At 54.5% G+C, this 14,541-nt stretch overlaps 1 protein-coding gene across 1 annotated transcript in view; it reads left to right on the top strand.

Moving 5' to 3' along the window:
- lrch4 (leucine-rich repeats and calponin homology (CH) domain containing 4) overlaps positions 1-14,129 on the top strand; it is a 17,288-nt gene extending 3,159 nt beyond the window's left edge. The window contains 21 exon segments of the mRNA XM_067261335.1: positions 4,896-4,942; positions 4,944-4,986; positions 4,989-5,040; positions 5,213-5,342; positions 5,862-5,918; positions 5,920-5,968; positions 6,347-6,447; positions 6,450-6,598; positions 7,566-7,662; positions 7,819-7,927; positions 8,287-8,396; positions 8,521-8,570; positions 9,830-9,994; positions 10,397-10,462; positions 10,665-10,719; positions 10,826-10,889; positions 10,977-11,078; positions 11,167-11,264; positions 11,418-11,555; positions 11,707-11,784; positions 12,285-14,129. Of these exon segments, the coding sequence (XP_067117436.1) occupies positions 4,896-4,942; positions 4,944-4,986; positions 4,989-5,040; positions 5,213-5,342; positions 5,862-5,918; positions 5,920-5,968; positions 6,347-6,447; positions 6,450-6,598; positions 7,566-7,662; positions 7,819-7,927; positions 8,287-8,396; positions 8,521-8,570; positions 9,830-9,994; positions 10,397-10,462; positions 10,665-10,719; positions 10,826-10,889; positions 10,977-11,078; positions 11,167-11,264; positions 11,418-11,555; positions 11,707-11,784; positions 12,285-12,515 (1,991 nt within the window). The 3' untranslated portion in view covers positions 12,516-14,129.
- Positions 14,130-14,541: the final 412 nt, after the last annotated feature.

Below are 14,541 nucleotides of genomic sequence, written 5' to 3'. Positions count from 1 at the left end.
ACACTGCTTCACACTGCTTCACACTGCTTCACACCGCTTCACACCGCTTCACACCGCTTCACACCGCTTCACAGCCTTCACTCCCTCCATTAGCGTTGTCGTACGCAGTCCTGCTGATACAGAAACCACAAACAAAGACACACACACTCACACACACTCTCTCAGCGGTGCCATGCTTGAGAGGCGATGACACACACACACGTGTGTGTGAGCCCTGGCCACGGCCCGGCCGGGTCGACAGCCGTGCCAACCGAGGGGAGGGTGTATTCGCCATGGCGACTAATTATCCCAACGAGCCCCATAAGGGAGTGCGGCTCCTCATGCATGAGCAGCCCTGAGCCCGACAATCAACTTAACGGAGGCCTGTCCATAGCACCCCGCGCTTAAAACGGCTTCCTCAAATAGATTATCCGCTAATGTGCTTTGACAGCAACGGGAAACTTAGTCCCAAACAAAGCGCAGGCTTTTAAAGAGGAACATGGGGGTTTTAAGAGGGCTTCAGCCAGATCAAAGCATCGAGGATAGTGGACGTGCGCGCGTCTTCCGACGCCTAGCGTGCGAGCCGTTAGCCCTCGGGAGTAGCCTTAGCACGTCGGCTAAAAACACCCCCGTCGCACCGCTAAATGTGATCGCCCGGGTTTGTTTTGCCTACATCTATGGGACAGTTGCGGATGGTCCCGGCTGGTTGTTTAAAGAGCGCAGGTTACCTCAGGCTTGGCGGTGTATCCATCTGAACATGAGGGCTGTTTTGAAGCTGTAACTCGATCCCTGTGGTCTCGTTCTCTTATCTTCTCCCCTGAGGAATTCCACTGTTGTTTTGGTAACCCAACCTTGGTTGCGGTGTGTGTGTGTGTGTGTGTGTGTGTGTGTATGGAAAGGGGGGTGGGGGGGGGGGGGGTGGTGGAGGTTATAGGAGCTTCCAGGGACACATTCAGTGATGTCAGGTCCCTGGAATCCTTCTGTGTTCTCTACACACCGTAACCCCTCATTTAACACAGAGGACTATGTCATTAGGTAATTGTGTAATTATCCCTTGTTGGATGAAAGAGCTCAATAAGAAAGATGATTATAGAAATGGCAATGGTTAAGGTTGTTCTGCGTTATACAGGTCGGCAATAAGAGGAAGGTGTGTGTGTGTGTGCGTTATGCTCTTGCTCGTTTGTCACCCTTTGTCTTAGAAGTCGCCAGATCTGCACGGTCTCCATGGTTACCCATTGGGGGTCAGGAAAGGTCAGCTAAGCATCGAAGGTGCCTTTATGGATTTGTCTGTTCAGGCATGAGGAGTTAAGCGCTAGCCTGTGTGGGTGACGCATGTGCCGTGTGTGTACGTGTACGTAAGTACGTGTGTAAGAGCGTCTGCTAAATGACTACATGTACGTGTGTGTGTGTGTGTGTACATACATCAGGATTAGCGGACGTTCAAGTGTGTTTGGCTCAGCTGAGTCACACTGATACTCAGTGACCAGCTCTTTCCATAGACGGCTGTTCTGTTTTGGACACACTCAGAACAGATAACCGATTCATTCTATCTTAGTCGGGAACTTGACTCTTCTCAATGTAGAGTCTATGTCTCCAGCTGGCTCCCATCCAGTCATGTATGAGATCTGGGATTCCTTAGAGGAAGGTCGAGAGGAAGTGTGTATTTCAGGAGTATCGATGGTTATACCGAACGTCGCAGTTACCGTATTGTTTAGGTCTTTTATTTTGTTGGACGTTGGCTGGGTTGCACTGTGTCCGATCTCAGATCCCTTTCCTCACGTTTCAGGCTCCGTGTGTGTGTATGTGTGTGTGTGTGTTTGTTTTCGACGCGAAGACAAAGTGTGTTTCCAAACACTTCCTTGCCAAGTCAAACAGGCGGACAGAAGAAGGCTGCCTCCATGTGAGAACTGGAGGAGTGGTCCAGCGATGGGGACTGGGGGGAGGGGGGGGGGGAGGGGGGGTGGAGAGGATGGGGGGGGGGAGGATGGGGGGGGAGGGGGGGTGGAGAGGATGGGGGGGGGGGAGGAGGGGGGGTGGAGAGGATGGGGGGGGGAGGGGGGGTGGAGAGGATGGGTGGGAGGATGGGTGGGAGGGGGGGGTGGAGAGGATGGGGGGGGGGGGTTAAAGGAGAGGGGGGGGGGTTAAAGGAGAGGGGGGGGGTTAAAGGAGAGGGGGGGAAGGGTAAAGGGGAGGGGAATGGAGCGGAGAGGAATGAGGGAAGAGGAGTCGTCTTTTCGGCTGAAGGGCGAGAGAGCACACAGGATTACCCCCCTCACAGCCGCACACACACAATCTATTCCTCCCTAACCCCTCGACCCATCACACACACCTCCCCTCACACCCTGTCCCATTGTTCAGCTAGCTCCCTCTGGCTATACGATAGGACAATGGAGCTGGGAAGACTGAGCCCATGGGCTTGTGTGCTACTGTACACACACCCTCTGCTTGCATAGCTACTGCAGACACACACAAGCACTCAAACCCCATTGTGTGGCCATGCATGCATCCATAGCTATTGAATTCACACACACTTTCAAAATAAGTCCTTGCTCCACACACACACACACACACACACACTGACACAGTGCACTCGGCTTCTGTGTGGACCACCAGATCGCACACACCCAAACCCAAATTCTGGTTATGCTGGAATGTTGGCACACGCGCACACACACACTGTGCCGCTCTCTTTATCGGTGCATATGAACATTCTCCTGGCAGCAGAAGATAATGAAACACCTTTTTATTAAAGCCAGTAGCCCTGGAACATTCACACCCACAACACCAGACCAGACTAAACCAGACCGGACTACACCAGACCAGACTACACCAGACCAGACCAGACTAAACCAGACCAGACCGGACTACACCAGACCAGACTACACCAGACCAGACTACACCAGACCAGACCGGACCACACCGGACCGGACCACACCGGACCGGACTACACCGGACCGGACTACACCGGACCGGACTACACCGGACAGGACTACACCAGACAGGACTACACCGGACAGGACTACACCAGACAGGACCACACCAGACCGGACTACACCAGACAGGACTACACCAGACAGGACTACACCAGACAGGACTACACCAGACAGGACCACACCAGACAGGACCACACCAGACAGGACCACACCAGAGAGGACCACACCAGACAGGACCACACCAGACCGGACTACACCAGACCGGACTACACCAGACCGGACTACACCAGACCGGACTACACCACACCAGACCGGACTACACCAGACAGGACTACACCAGACCGGACTACACCAGACAGGACTACACCAGACCGGACTACACCAGACCGGACTACACCAGAGCAGAGCCTTACATAGACATGGAGGCCATTCTATCTGAACGCTCCACTTCACCACCACCATTCTAATCCATCTGCTCCATCACCCACCCTCCCTGGTTGTCTGCAGCTATGTTGGCTGCATATCGCTGGCTTCAAGAAGACAGAACGGAGGAAAGGGTGTGTGTGTGTGTGTGTGTGTGTGTGTGTGTGTGTGGTTGGTGGTGGATGAAGTAGTGGTAGGTGGTGGAATTTCTCTTTTTCATTCGTGGCTGCATGCACACACACAGATCTCAGACACACAATCACAGTCAACACACACACACTCGCGCGCCCTGTGTTGACGGGGTCAGGAGATATTTCTGGAGAGGGGACGAGATGCTAATTACAGGGCCTCCACGGAGCGCGCTCAGTGCGACCCAGGAACGCACCACTGTCATTACAAGGAAAGGGGGAAGACTGGCCACAGGGGAGGAGGGAGAGAGAGAGAGGGAGGAGGGGGAGAGAGAGAGAGGGAGGGAGGGAAGTGCTGACAGAGGGAAAGAAGGAGAGGGGGAGGATGGAGCAGGCCGAGGAAAAGGGGAAAAAAAAGGAAAGCCACAAAACGACATTAAAGGTGCAATGAGGTGGGGCGTGAAGCGTGAGCGTCATCAGTGTTGGAGTGGACTGGGGGAGGGGCAGAGGGAAAAGAGAGGGGGTCCGAAAAAATAAAGAGAAAAGAAGAAAGGATAAAAGACAGGTAGAGGGAGAGAAAGGAGGCTAGCGATTGAGGGAGAGGGAGACCGGGAGGAAGGCAGGATGACCCATGTGAACCTGCACGTGTTCTTTCAGCAAGGTGGCCTAGATCAACCAGGAAATGATTCAGGACAAAGGGGGGGGGGTTATTTATAGGGAAAGCCTGGAACTGTCTGCGGTCGGAAATAGACTTGGTTTGGCTGGCCCGGATCTGTCTCTGTAATCTGTGTTTCTCTGAGCTCTTTTGTGTCTTTTTTTGGTCAGCGTTGTTCATTCCGTTTTCTTTCCCTGCGTACACATTCATATTGTATGAGAGAACCGAAAACAACCGAGGGGCCAAGTTATGATTTTCACTGGCGTTGCCTGAGTGTGTGTGTGTGTGTGTGTGTGTGTGTGTGTGTGTGTGTGTGTGTGTGTGTGTGTGTGTGTGTGTGTGTGTGTGTGTGTGTGTGTGTGTGTGTGTGTGTGTGTGTGTGTGTGTGTGTGTGTGTGTGTGTGTGTGTGTGTGTGTGTGTGTGTGTGTGTGTGTGTGTGTGTGTGTGTGTGTGTGTGTGTGTGTGTGTGTGTGTGAGAGAGAGAGAGGGGGATGGAAGACAAGCACAGAAAGAGAGACAGAGACAGAGAGGGGAGAGAGAGTGACTGGCTACAGGTCAGGACGAGCCTAGTGTGTGTGGCTGTGCAGTGTGCGCTCCATGCATGAGTCATCCATCCAGGACCCTGGGACAATGGAAGTGAATAATGACTGTGAGCTTTTGTCTAAATCCCCTAATAGGATCCCTCGTACGCTACACGACCGTCGGATCATTCCTGCCACAGCCACAGCCGTGTGATTGGATGTGGTGGTCTGACATGATCCGTCCCTGTGTTCCAGACCTTTCCAAGAACCGACTGTGCGAGCTGCCGGAGGAGCTGTGCCAAGTTCATCTCCTTGGAGACGCTCAGCCTGTACCACAACTGTGCCCGCTCCTCACCCCCAGCTTGTGTCACCTACAGGCCCTCACCTACCTCAACCTCAGGTAACACACACACGGATATATATACACACACACACAGCTTGTGTCACCTACAAGCCCTGACCTACCTCAATCTCAGGTAACACACACGCAAACACAGACATGCGTCACCTACGAGCCCTCACCGACATCATCCAAAGCTAACCTAAGGTGTGTGTGTGTGTGTGTCCTCCAGTCGTAACCTGCTCTCCAGCCTGCCTCTGTCGGTGTGTGAGCTGCCCCTTCTGAGGGTGCTCATCGTCAGCAACAACAAGCTGTCCTCCCTGCCCGCCTCCATACACACCTCACACACCTCCGGGCAGCTGGTACGTTCCCCTACACGCACACACACACGCCTACATCGTGGCTGTGTTCTGCCCCAGACCAAACTGGTCTCAGGTTACGGGTGGAGTTGGGTTCTCCCTGGACTCTTTATCCTCTTCTCTCTGTTTCTCTTTCTCTCTCTCTCTCGTCCTCCACCCTCTCTCTCTCTCTCCTCCACCCTCTCTCTCTCTCTCTCTCTCTCTCCTCCACCCTCTCTCTCTCTCCTCCACCCTCTCTCTCTCTCTCTCTCCTCCACCCTCTCTCTCTCTCTCTCTCTCTCCTCCACCCTCTCTCTCCTCCACCCTCTCTCTCTCTCCTCTCCACCCTCTCCCCCCGTCTTTCTCCCTCCCTGTACGTTTCACTTCCTGTAACCTATTTGAGGTAGTTTCTCTGGGTTTTAAAGTACCTTTTTGAAATGTTTGCTTCCCCTTTTTTGGTTGGTCTCACCCGTAATCCTCTCCTCTTCTCCTTGACCCCCCGCCCCCCTCTCTCCGGTGGTGGACGTCCACCCCCCCCCTCAGGATGTGAGCTGTAACGAGCTGCAGTCTCTGCCGGTGGAGCTGGGACAGCTGGAGTGTACTGAGAGACCTCAACCTGAGGAGGAACCAGCTGACCAAGCTGCCCCAAGGTACGCCCCCCTATACACACACACACACACACTGTGTACACACACACACTGGACACACACACACGTACTGTGGGGTGCACATCTGCACTGACACACACTGTACACACAACGTACTATACACACCTGAACTCTCTCACACAGCTTACACATATTGTATACACACACACACACCAGCACTCTCTTCAACTGTGACCCTGGAACGACCTCCCCCCCCTCTCCAGCTGAAGCAGTATCCTGTCAGCTGCAGCGACAGCCTTGCATTCAAACTGATTTCACCTCACACGGTCCAGTTTAGAGTCCAGTAGCAGTCAGTGCTCTCAACAGCCCGCTCAGCGACTCAAACCAGCTCCCCCCCCCCCCCCCCCCCCCCACCCCCAGAGCTGTCGGAGCTGCCGCTGGTGCGCCTCGACGTGTCGTGCAACCGCGTGTCCCACGTGCCCGTGTGCTACCGCCACCTGCGCCACCTGCAGAGCATCACCTCACCCTGGACAACAACCCCCTGCAGCAGCCGCCCGCGCAGATCTGCTCCAAGGGCAAGTACCACATCTTCAAGTACCTCAACATGGAGGCCTGCAGGAGGAGCCAGGAGGACATGGAGCGGGCCCTGCGGCCCACCCACTTCAAAAGCTGGTGAGAGACCGGGTGGACGGGGGGTGGACGGAGGGGTGGACGGGGGGTGGACGGGGGGTGGACGGGGGGTGGACGGGGGGTGGACGGAGGGGTGGACGGAGGGGTGGACGGGGGGTGGACGGGGGGTGGACGGGGGGTGGACGGAGGGGTGGACGGAGGGGTGGACGGGGGTGTGGACGGAGGGGTGGACGGAGGGGTGGACGGGGGGTGGACGGGGGGTGGACGGGGGGTGGACGGAGGGGTGGACGGAGGGGGTGGACGGAGGGGTGGACGGAGGGGGGGGGGGGGTGGACGGAGGGTGGACGGAGGGGTGGACGGAGGGGTGGACGGAGGGGTGGACGGAGGGGGGGGGGGGAGTGGACGGAGGGTGGACGGGGGGTGGACGGAGGGGTGGACGGAGGGGTGGACGGGGGGTGGACGGGGGGTGGACGGGGGGTGGACGGGGGGTGGACGGAGGGGTGGACGGAGGGGTGGACGGGGGGTGGACGGAGGGGTGGACGGAGGGGTGGACGGAGGGGTGGACGGAGGGGTGGACGGAGGGGGGGGGGGGGTGGACGGAGGGGGGGGGGGGGGGGTGGAGAGAGGGGCCGGAGGGGTGGAGGAGAAAGGGGGGGGGGGGGGGGAATAGTGGATGGCTGGCAGGAAGAGAGCGTGGAGCGGGAGGGATGGATGGGGGGGAAGGAGTCATGGATGGATTGATGAGGAGGGAAGGCAGGAAATCAGAGGACATATGGGAGGATGTTCTGGGAAAGAGGAATAGAAAACTGGAATGAAAAGTTGTTTTGGAAAATCCCCTCCCCACCCCAGTGGGTCTAGAACGGTGACGAGCAATGAACCTCACAAGGCCTTATCAGTTCTCAGAAGGAGCCTCTCCTGTGAGTGTGTGTGTGTACTTGGTGTGTATTTCTAATGTGTATTTGTCCTTAATGTGTGTTTCCTGACGTGTGTGTGTGTGTGTCTCTTTCAGTCTGTCAGAGCAGGAGCTGTTTACAGGCCCATATGGAGGTCTGGACTCTGGCTTCAACAGCGTGGACAGCGGAAGCAAGAGATGGTCAGGGAACGAGGTGAGTGTAGTGTGTTTGGGTGTGTTTGGGTGAGTGTAGTGTGTTTGTGTGTGCGTGTTTGGGTGAGTGTGCTTTGGTTGATCTCAACTCGGCATATCTCTCCAAGTGCTGTATGTCTCTCTCTGACGTCTCTCTCTCCCGTGGTTGCATCACCAGTCTGCAGATGACTTCTCGGAGCGATCCGTCCGCTTGGCCGAGCTCACCAGAGACCACCGCAACCTGGAGGAGGAGGTGGAGGAGGACTGCCCTCTGGAGAACCATGCAGGTGAGGGGCACACACACACACAACCTCATATTAGATGTAATGAGGGGCTGTGTGCTTTCAGAGCTAGCTCCCCAGGGTCATAAATCTCTCTCATATCCTCCCTGCCTCATCCTTTAATAAAGGGTGCACTGTTTGAATACACTCCCTAACATTCCTCTCTGTTATTGGTCTGTCTGCAATATCTCCTCTCTCTATCTCTCCGCTACCCTCCCCCTGTCTGTTTATCTCTCCCTCTTTTCTCTCCTCCTACCGTCTCTCCCTTTCTCCCTTCGTTTGGCCTTCCTCCTCCTCTGTCCTTGTCCTCCGTTCTGCCGATCTCCTCCTCCCCCCTTCTTCACCCCCCTCTCCTCACTCTGCAGTCAACGGCGAGGCGGAGCAGGTGGACTTCATCGACAGCAGTGTGACGGAGGAGGAGGAGGGGGAGGGCGGGACGGCGCCGCCCACCCCACCGCTCACAGCGCCCCCGCAGGTACGGAGGCCTCGCTACAGTCTCAGTGTGTCTCATCTGCCCCCGATGTTTAAATACTGTGCGGTTTCTGGGTCGAGTAGGTCGACTGCTTGACTTGTGTGCTCTGTTTTTGTTGTGCTCCCAGGAAAGGAACGAAAAAGGTTCGCCTTCCACAACCGACTCCTCGATATGCAGGTAAGGCACGGGGGGGTTTAGGGTTAGCCACCCGGCCTCCAAATGGTTCCCCCGCATCACTCAGCCAAACGCCAGGGACTGTTTGTGTGAGCGGCGTGCGCGCCGGTGCGGACCAGCCTTCACTTCCCCGTTTCCGCGAGCGTTTCGGTTGGACGCTCAGCAGTTTGGCGGTTGCGGCGTTCGAAACCCATCAGCTCACACGCGCACACACCGAGTCTATGTCCAGTCAGTGCTGTAGAGTGGAATAAGATACTTTGTTGGTTTTATGTACGTACACTATATACTCTGTATCTCTCTCTCTCCCTCTATCAGTCCCTCAGCCGTCTGTGCAAGGTCAGATTCCTGGGTGTTTGAGGAGCTGGGAAAAGTCAACAGAGTGCAGTTCCCACTACACACAGAGATCCAGTCCTCCACTGACGCCACCCTCACCCTAACCATGGAAAACATTTACTCTTATGCACTAACCCTACACACTGCCACTCTGAACCTGCATGTGTAGTAGCACTCAAGTCTTCCAAACGTGTGGTCTTTCAGGGGGAAAAAAGAAAAAGAAAAGAGAGAAATTGTATTTAACTGTGTGATCAGCTGCGTTTTCCAGCTACAGGCTATTCAGATATGCCGACGCAAAGCAAACGACGTCAAACCAAACGCGTGTTCCCCTCTACCTCCTCCCCTTCTCCGCTGCCCCCGGGGCTCTGTACCCGGAACGTCCGTCTCCAGACCAATGGTCGATGTTGTGTCAGGCAGTGTGAAGGGCTCCCATTTCCAGCCGCCTCACGCGATCGCATGACCAAAGCCCGCTCTCGCGGCCGTGTGACCAACGCCCCACCCGGACACCGCAGAACGCCTGAACGCTCTGACACGATAGGTCTGGGGCGCCTCGCCGCGCGTCATGGTTCCCTGTTCGTGTAAAGCTGAATGGGAGCGATCTTGAGTTTGTTGACCCTGTACTCATGTTTCCCACACTGTGAGTCAGCTCCCTTTTAAGCAGATGAATGCCCCTGCGAAGTCAACAGAGTCATCATTCATTTATATGAATAGGGATTGGTATAGGCCAGCATTCAAGCGTTTGACTGCACATCAAATTGATGTACATCGCGTCATTTTTGGAAATCCTTTGCTTTCTTCTCTCCTCCCATCTCTCCCCGTCGCTTCCCCTCTCGCTCTGTCTCTCTCTCTCTCCTCTCTGTCTCTCTCTCCCCGTTGCTTCCCCTCTCTGTCTCTTTGTCTGTCTCTCTCTCTCCCCCCCCCCCCCCCAGGACTGGTGTGGAGATGGGGGCAGAGTCCCTGTCGTGGTCCAGCTCCTCCCCGTCCCCCTCCAGCCCCACCCTGGGAGAGGAGAGGAAGAAGCCAGGCACCCTGCTCATCTGGCAGGAGAGAGAACGAGCCCAGCAGCAGCAGAGAGAGAGGGCCAAGGACAGCAGGTGAGGAGGGAGGACAAGGGAGGGAGGACATGGAGGGAGGACAGGGAGCGAGGACAGGGAGGGAGGACAAGGGAGGGAGGACAGGGAGGGAGAACAGGGAGCGAGGACAGGTAAAGATGGAGGTGATGGAAGGCGACATCCTCGCAAGAGAGGGAGGGTTCCGGCGAATAGCCTTCATGTAGTGTAAAGCAAGCTGGTGGCCCTGCAGTGTGTGAGCCAGGGGGGGTATTTGAGCAGCAGGGAACACTTGGTGAAACCCGGTGACGTGGTGAACTAGAACAGCCATGTTGGACCCTGCAGTGGCCCCTGTGGCCTCTCTCTGCAGGAGCAGGGTTACTGGCAGCCAGCCCCCAGTGTTCATGTCCCACATCTAACCAGAAGTTTCGAAACTTGCCCTTGCAGTCTGAAGACGGCAGGCAAAACAGGAAGTCATGTGGCGACGCCGTCGCAGACAGGAAGTTGCACAGGGTAAGGCCATTTACATCACAAGGGGTTCCAGGCAGAGAGCGAGAGAGAGATCTGAGTAAAATGCTCCTAATGGATATGAACCGTTCAGTGTTTATTTCCTTTCCCTGAGTGCTCTCCTTGGCAGATGACACTGGGTGAAAGCTTTTAGTGACGGGCTTAGAGCTCCTGTGATGAGCAATGTGCTGTCTTTGTCTCCATCTAGTGGTGGATCGCCAGAGAACCACCACTCCCACAACGGCCTACGACAACGATGTGCGGTGAGTCCCACGAGTGCCCCCCCCGTGTGTGTGTGTGTGTGATGCATGTTCATGATGTATGTACGTGTGTGTGTGTGTCATGGATGCATTTTCTTCTTCTTCACAGAGTGCAGACCAGGTGCCCTCATTGGCTCATGGGCCCTCGATCCAGCGTTCCGTTAGCAGAGCAGGTAAAGCGCGAGCGCGCACACACACACACACACACTCAAACGCACTTCCTTAGATGCAAGTCAACACGGTGTGTGTGTTCCTGTCAGACGTTCCGTCCACACCCAAGGCATCGTCTCCGCCAGGCCACGCCCACAAACCCAACAGCTTCCTGTTCCGGGCTTCCTCCCGCTGCAGCGTGAAGACGTCTGGTACGCCTACAACACACACACACACACACGAAGGCCTTGACTCATTGTTATACAGTTACAGTACACAGCCTCTCTCTCTTCCTGTCAGGGTCTGTTCACAGTCTGGTGGAGGCTGGGCGGAGTGAGTCTCGCTCCACGCTGCGGTCCCCCAGAGAAGAGAGACCGGATATCGTCCAGCTGCGCAAGGTACCGCCCGACGCCCCCCTCGCTCTGACGTACTCACCAGCCCGTTCACACCAGCCTCTGTGGTCTCACTTGGAGGTCTCTCTCTCTTTTTACCTCTCTCACTCACTGTCTCCATATCTCTCTATATGTCTCTCTCTCTCTCTCTCTCCCCAGACTCTGGAGTCAAGGTTGAAGACCACCCTACCTGAAGACCTAGGGGAAGCGTTGTCCAATGGCACGATCCTGTGCCAGCTGGTCAATCAAGTGCGGCCGCGCGCCGTCTCCATCATCCACATCCCGTCTCCGGCAGTGGTGAGCCAATCACAGCCCCCGACACTTTTTTGAGCGTGGATGATATAAGAGAGAACTGTTTTTTTCTCACCATGGGTCGTAACGTGACTGTTTCTTTACCTTTTCTCTCTCTCTCTCTTTCTCCCTCCCCCTTTTAATCCCTCCTCCCCAGCCCAAGCTGAGCACCGCCAAGTGTCGCCTCAACATTGAGAACTTCCTTGCTGCCTGTCGGAAACTGGGGGTCCCGGAGGTAAGATCCATACCTCACCCCACGTCTCTCACTCTCTCCCTCTACCTTCACCTTTTGTGTAACCCATTCCATCAGCAGGTTTGTGTTGTCCAAGCCCCGCTGTTACCAGTCAGTCAACTACGTATGTTACTGTAATGTTGCCACGACGGGTGTTTAGCAGTCTTCTGTGTTCTAGCAGTTTTGGTCGTTCCGTGCTTTAAGCTCATTGTTTGTCTGTCTCTCTCTTCTGCTATTTATCTTTTTGCTCACTCTTCTTCCTCTCCTCTCTCCGTCCTTTTGTTTTCTGCCATCTTGTTTCTTTTCCTTTCTGCCCTTTCTCACCCCCTCTCTCCTCCCTTCTGTTTCACACTCTCCTCTCCCCCCCTCCGTTCTGTTTTCCCACTCTCCTCCCCCCCCCTTCTCTCCTCCCTTCTGTTTCACGCTCTCCTCTCAACCCCACCCCCCCTCTCTCTCTCTCTCCCCATTTCCTCTCAACCACCCCCCCTCCCTCTCTCCCTCAGATGGAGGTGTGTGTGTGCTCTGACGTGTTGTTCTGTAAGCTGCCCGCCGTGCTGCGCTGCGTGGCCGCCCTGCTGGCCGTGCGGGGGGAGGCGGGGGGGGCGGAGGGCCCCGGCAGAGCCCCCCTGGACCCCCGCGGCCGCTCCTCTTCGCTGTTCTCCACGGGCTTCCTGCTCTTCTACGGCCTGACCATGGCCCTGCTCTACACACTCTACTACCACCTCACTGCATAGACGGCGGGGTGTGTGTGTGTGTGTTTGCACACTGTCTGACGTTAGCACACTGACTGACCCCTGATGTGAATCGGACCCCTGAATCTGAGGTTTAGGACCCCCCCCCCCCCCACCACACACACACACACACACACTAACAAGCCTCAGATACATTCACATTGCACACACACTTGCAGCTGCTGTTGTAGCATGTGGCACGCAGAGTTAGACACACACACACAGACACGCAGAATTCAGTCCCTTCAGCCCTTAAGTCTACAGCTGCTCTCGGAACCGTGTGTGTGAGTACAGTACACACAACACGACACACTCTGCCCACACACTCCACATCACAGCACAGTGTGTGCTGATGCAACACAGCTGCTCTCTAAGGCCACAACACGGAGCAGAAGGGTCTTAAACAGAAACCACTTTTAAGTCGACGTGCCCTTTCAAGTAATCTACTCTCTTGGCACAGTCAAGGCACATAAATATAAATTAATAGCCTCTCTTCTCTCCTTATATGGCAGTAAATGTAAAGGAATAGCGTACATGTAGGTAAACGCCTCGATTGATAGGCCTGCATGGAGTCATAACCATAAGGAAGTTGGAGTGGACTTTCCCCCCACGTCTGCCTTAGGCCAGCCTAGCCTTCAACACTGACGCCCAGCATGTCTTCATGCTCAACTCACCTACAGAGGGAAGCGAAGCAGAAAAGAACTGTGAATGTGATTTAAAGTCCCCCCCCCCCCCCCCCCCCCCGAGATACTGTAGTACGAACACGCACGTAGTTACCACAGTAAGGAACACGCATGTGTGAAAAGACCGATTTTTGACCCAGAGTAGCTGAAGGAGCTGAAAGCATTTCGAATGGTTCTCGTGCCGGCCACATGTAGGCAGGTGAGAAACCAGTGCCTGTCGTTATCGACTGACAAACCACCACTAAAGACTTGTTCATTTGTCTGTCTGCAATGTTGACTGTGACCAGTGGGGGGTGGTGTTGCACCACAGTCACCCCCCTGTATGTTGACGGTACAGGATCTTCATGAAGCTTACGTGTGTATAGATTTGTGGCGAGCTTCTTTTTGCTGTTGCTTTTTCTTTCGTCGGTCCCTCCGGAGACCAGCGGCTTAATGTGCTTTGTGTTTTTATAAATGTAAACAGCGAATTAAGTTATTTGGGTTATTTTTATTTATTTTGATCAAGTTTTTGTTTTAGTTTTCCGCTACAGTGCTTGGTGAAAGAAGTCGTCTTGCAGAGTCCTTAAGCTAATACAAGTGAACAGGGTTAGTTTGCCTTTTAATGAACTGAACGGCTAATAACTTGAAACAAGGAGGCAACTCGTATAGCACACACAGCTTTTACATTTCCAATCAATAAGCAATTGACTGGTAGTGTGTGAAATAGTAAACGCCCGATTGTCTTATTGATTTGAACGTTTCCCAGAAGCCACTTGGGATAGCACACCTGGGGGAAGCATGCCCTTGGGAAATTGAGTTCTAGTGCATAATGAGGCCTCAGCTCGTTTGCCAGCACAGGCCCTCGTTGCTTCTGCTCTGGGGGGAGAGGGAAGACATTCGACACAGAGCAGGGTGAACCTGTGTCTTACACACTTCATTTATTTGTATTAAAATTGGATTATATTTTTGTAAAAACGTACTGGACGTCATTGGCGGTTTGCGCCGATTTCTTCCCCCATGTCCACACCTTATATTTGAGGTGCGTCTAAACACAGATTCTACCACTAGTGGTCATGACCCTCATAATAGTTACACATGTTGACACTAGGGCTCTTTTACCTTACATAGAGAGGCAGGAAAGAGCGGCCATCTTGTTGAGGTCAATGTCTTCTCACACCTATACTGTATTTAAAGAGTCACGGCCCTTGTCTATCTTGTCTGTTACACCAATTCAACGCATTATCACTTACTCTGCTGTTGGCAATGAATTTGCAATAATGTTTCAACCAAAATGTACGTTTCATAGAAAAACTAATGTTTAAGAAAGATCCACATTTCCGCTTTAGAATGGAGTTCTCTTCTTAAGG

This window comes from Osmerus mordax, chromosome 23 (assembly GCF_038355195.1).
Source record: "Osmerus mordax isolate fOsmMor3 chromosome 23, fOsmMor3.pri, whole genome shotgun sequence".
Lineage (NCBI taxonomy): Eukaryota > Metazoa > Chordata > Actinopteri > Osmeriformes > Osmeridae > Osmerus > Osmerus mordax.
Note: the sequence above shows the minus strand (reverse complement) of the source record. Positions and strands in the feature narration are given on the sequence as shown.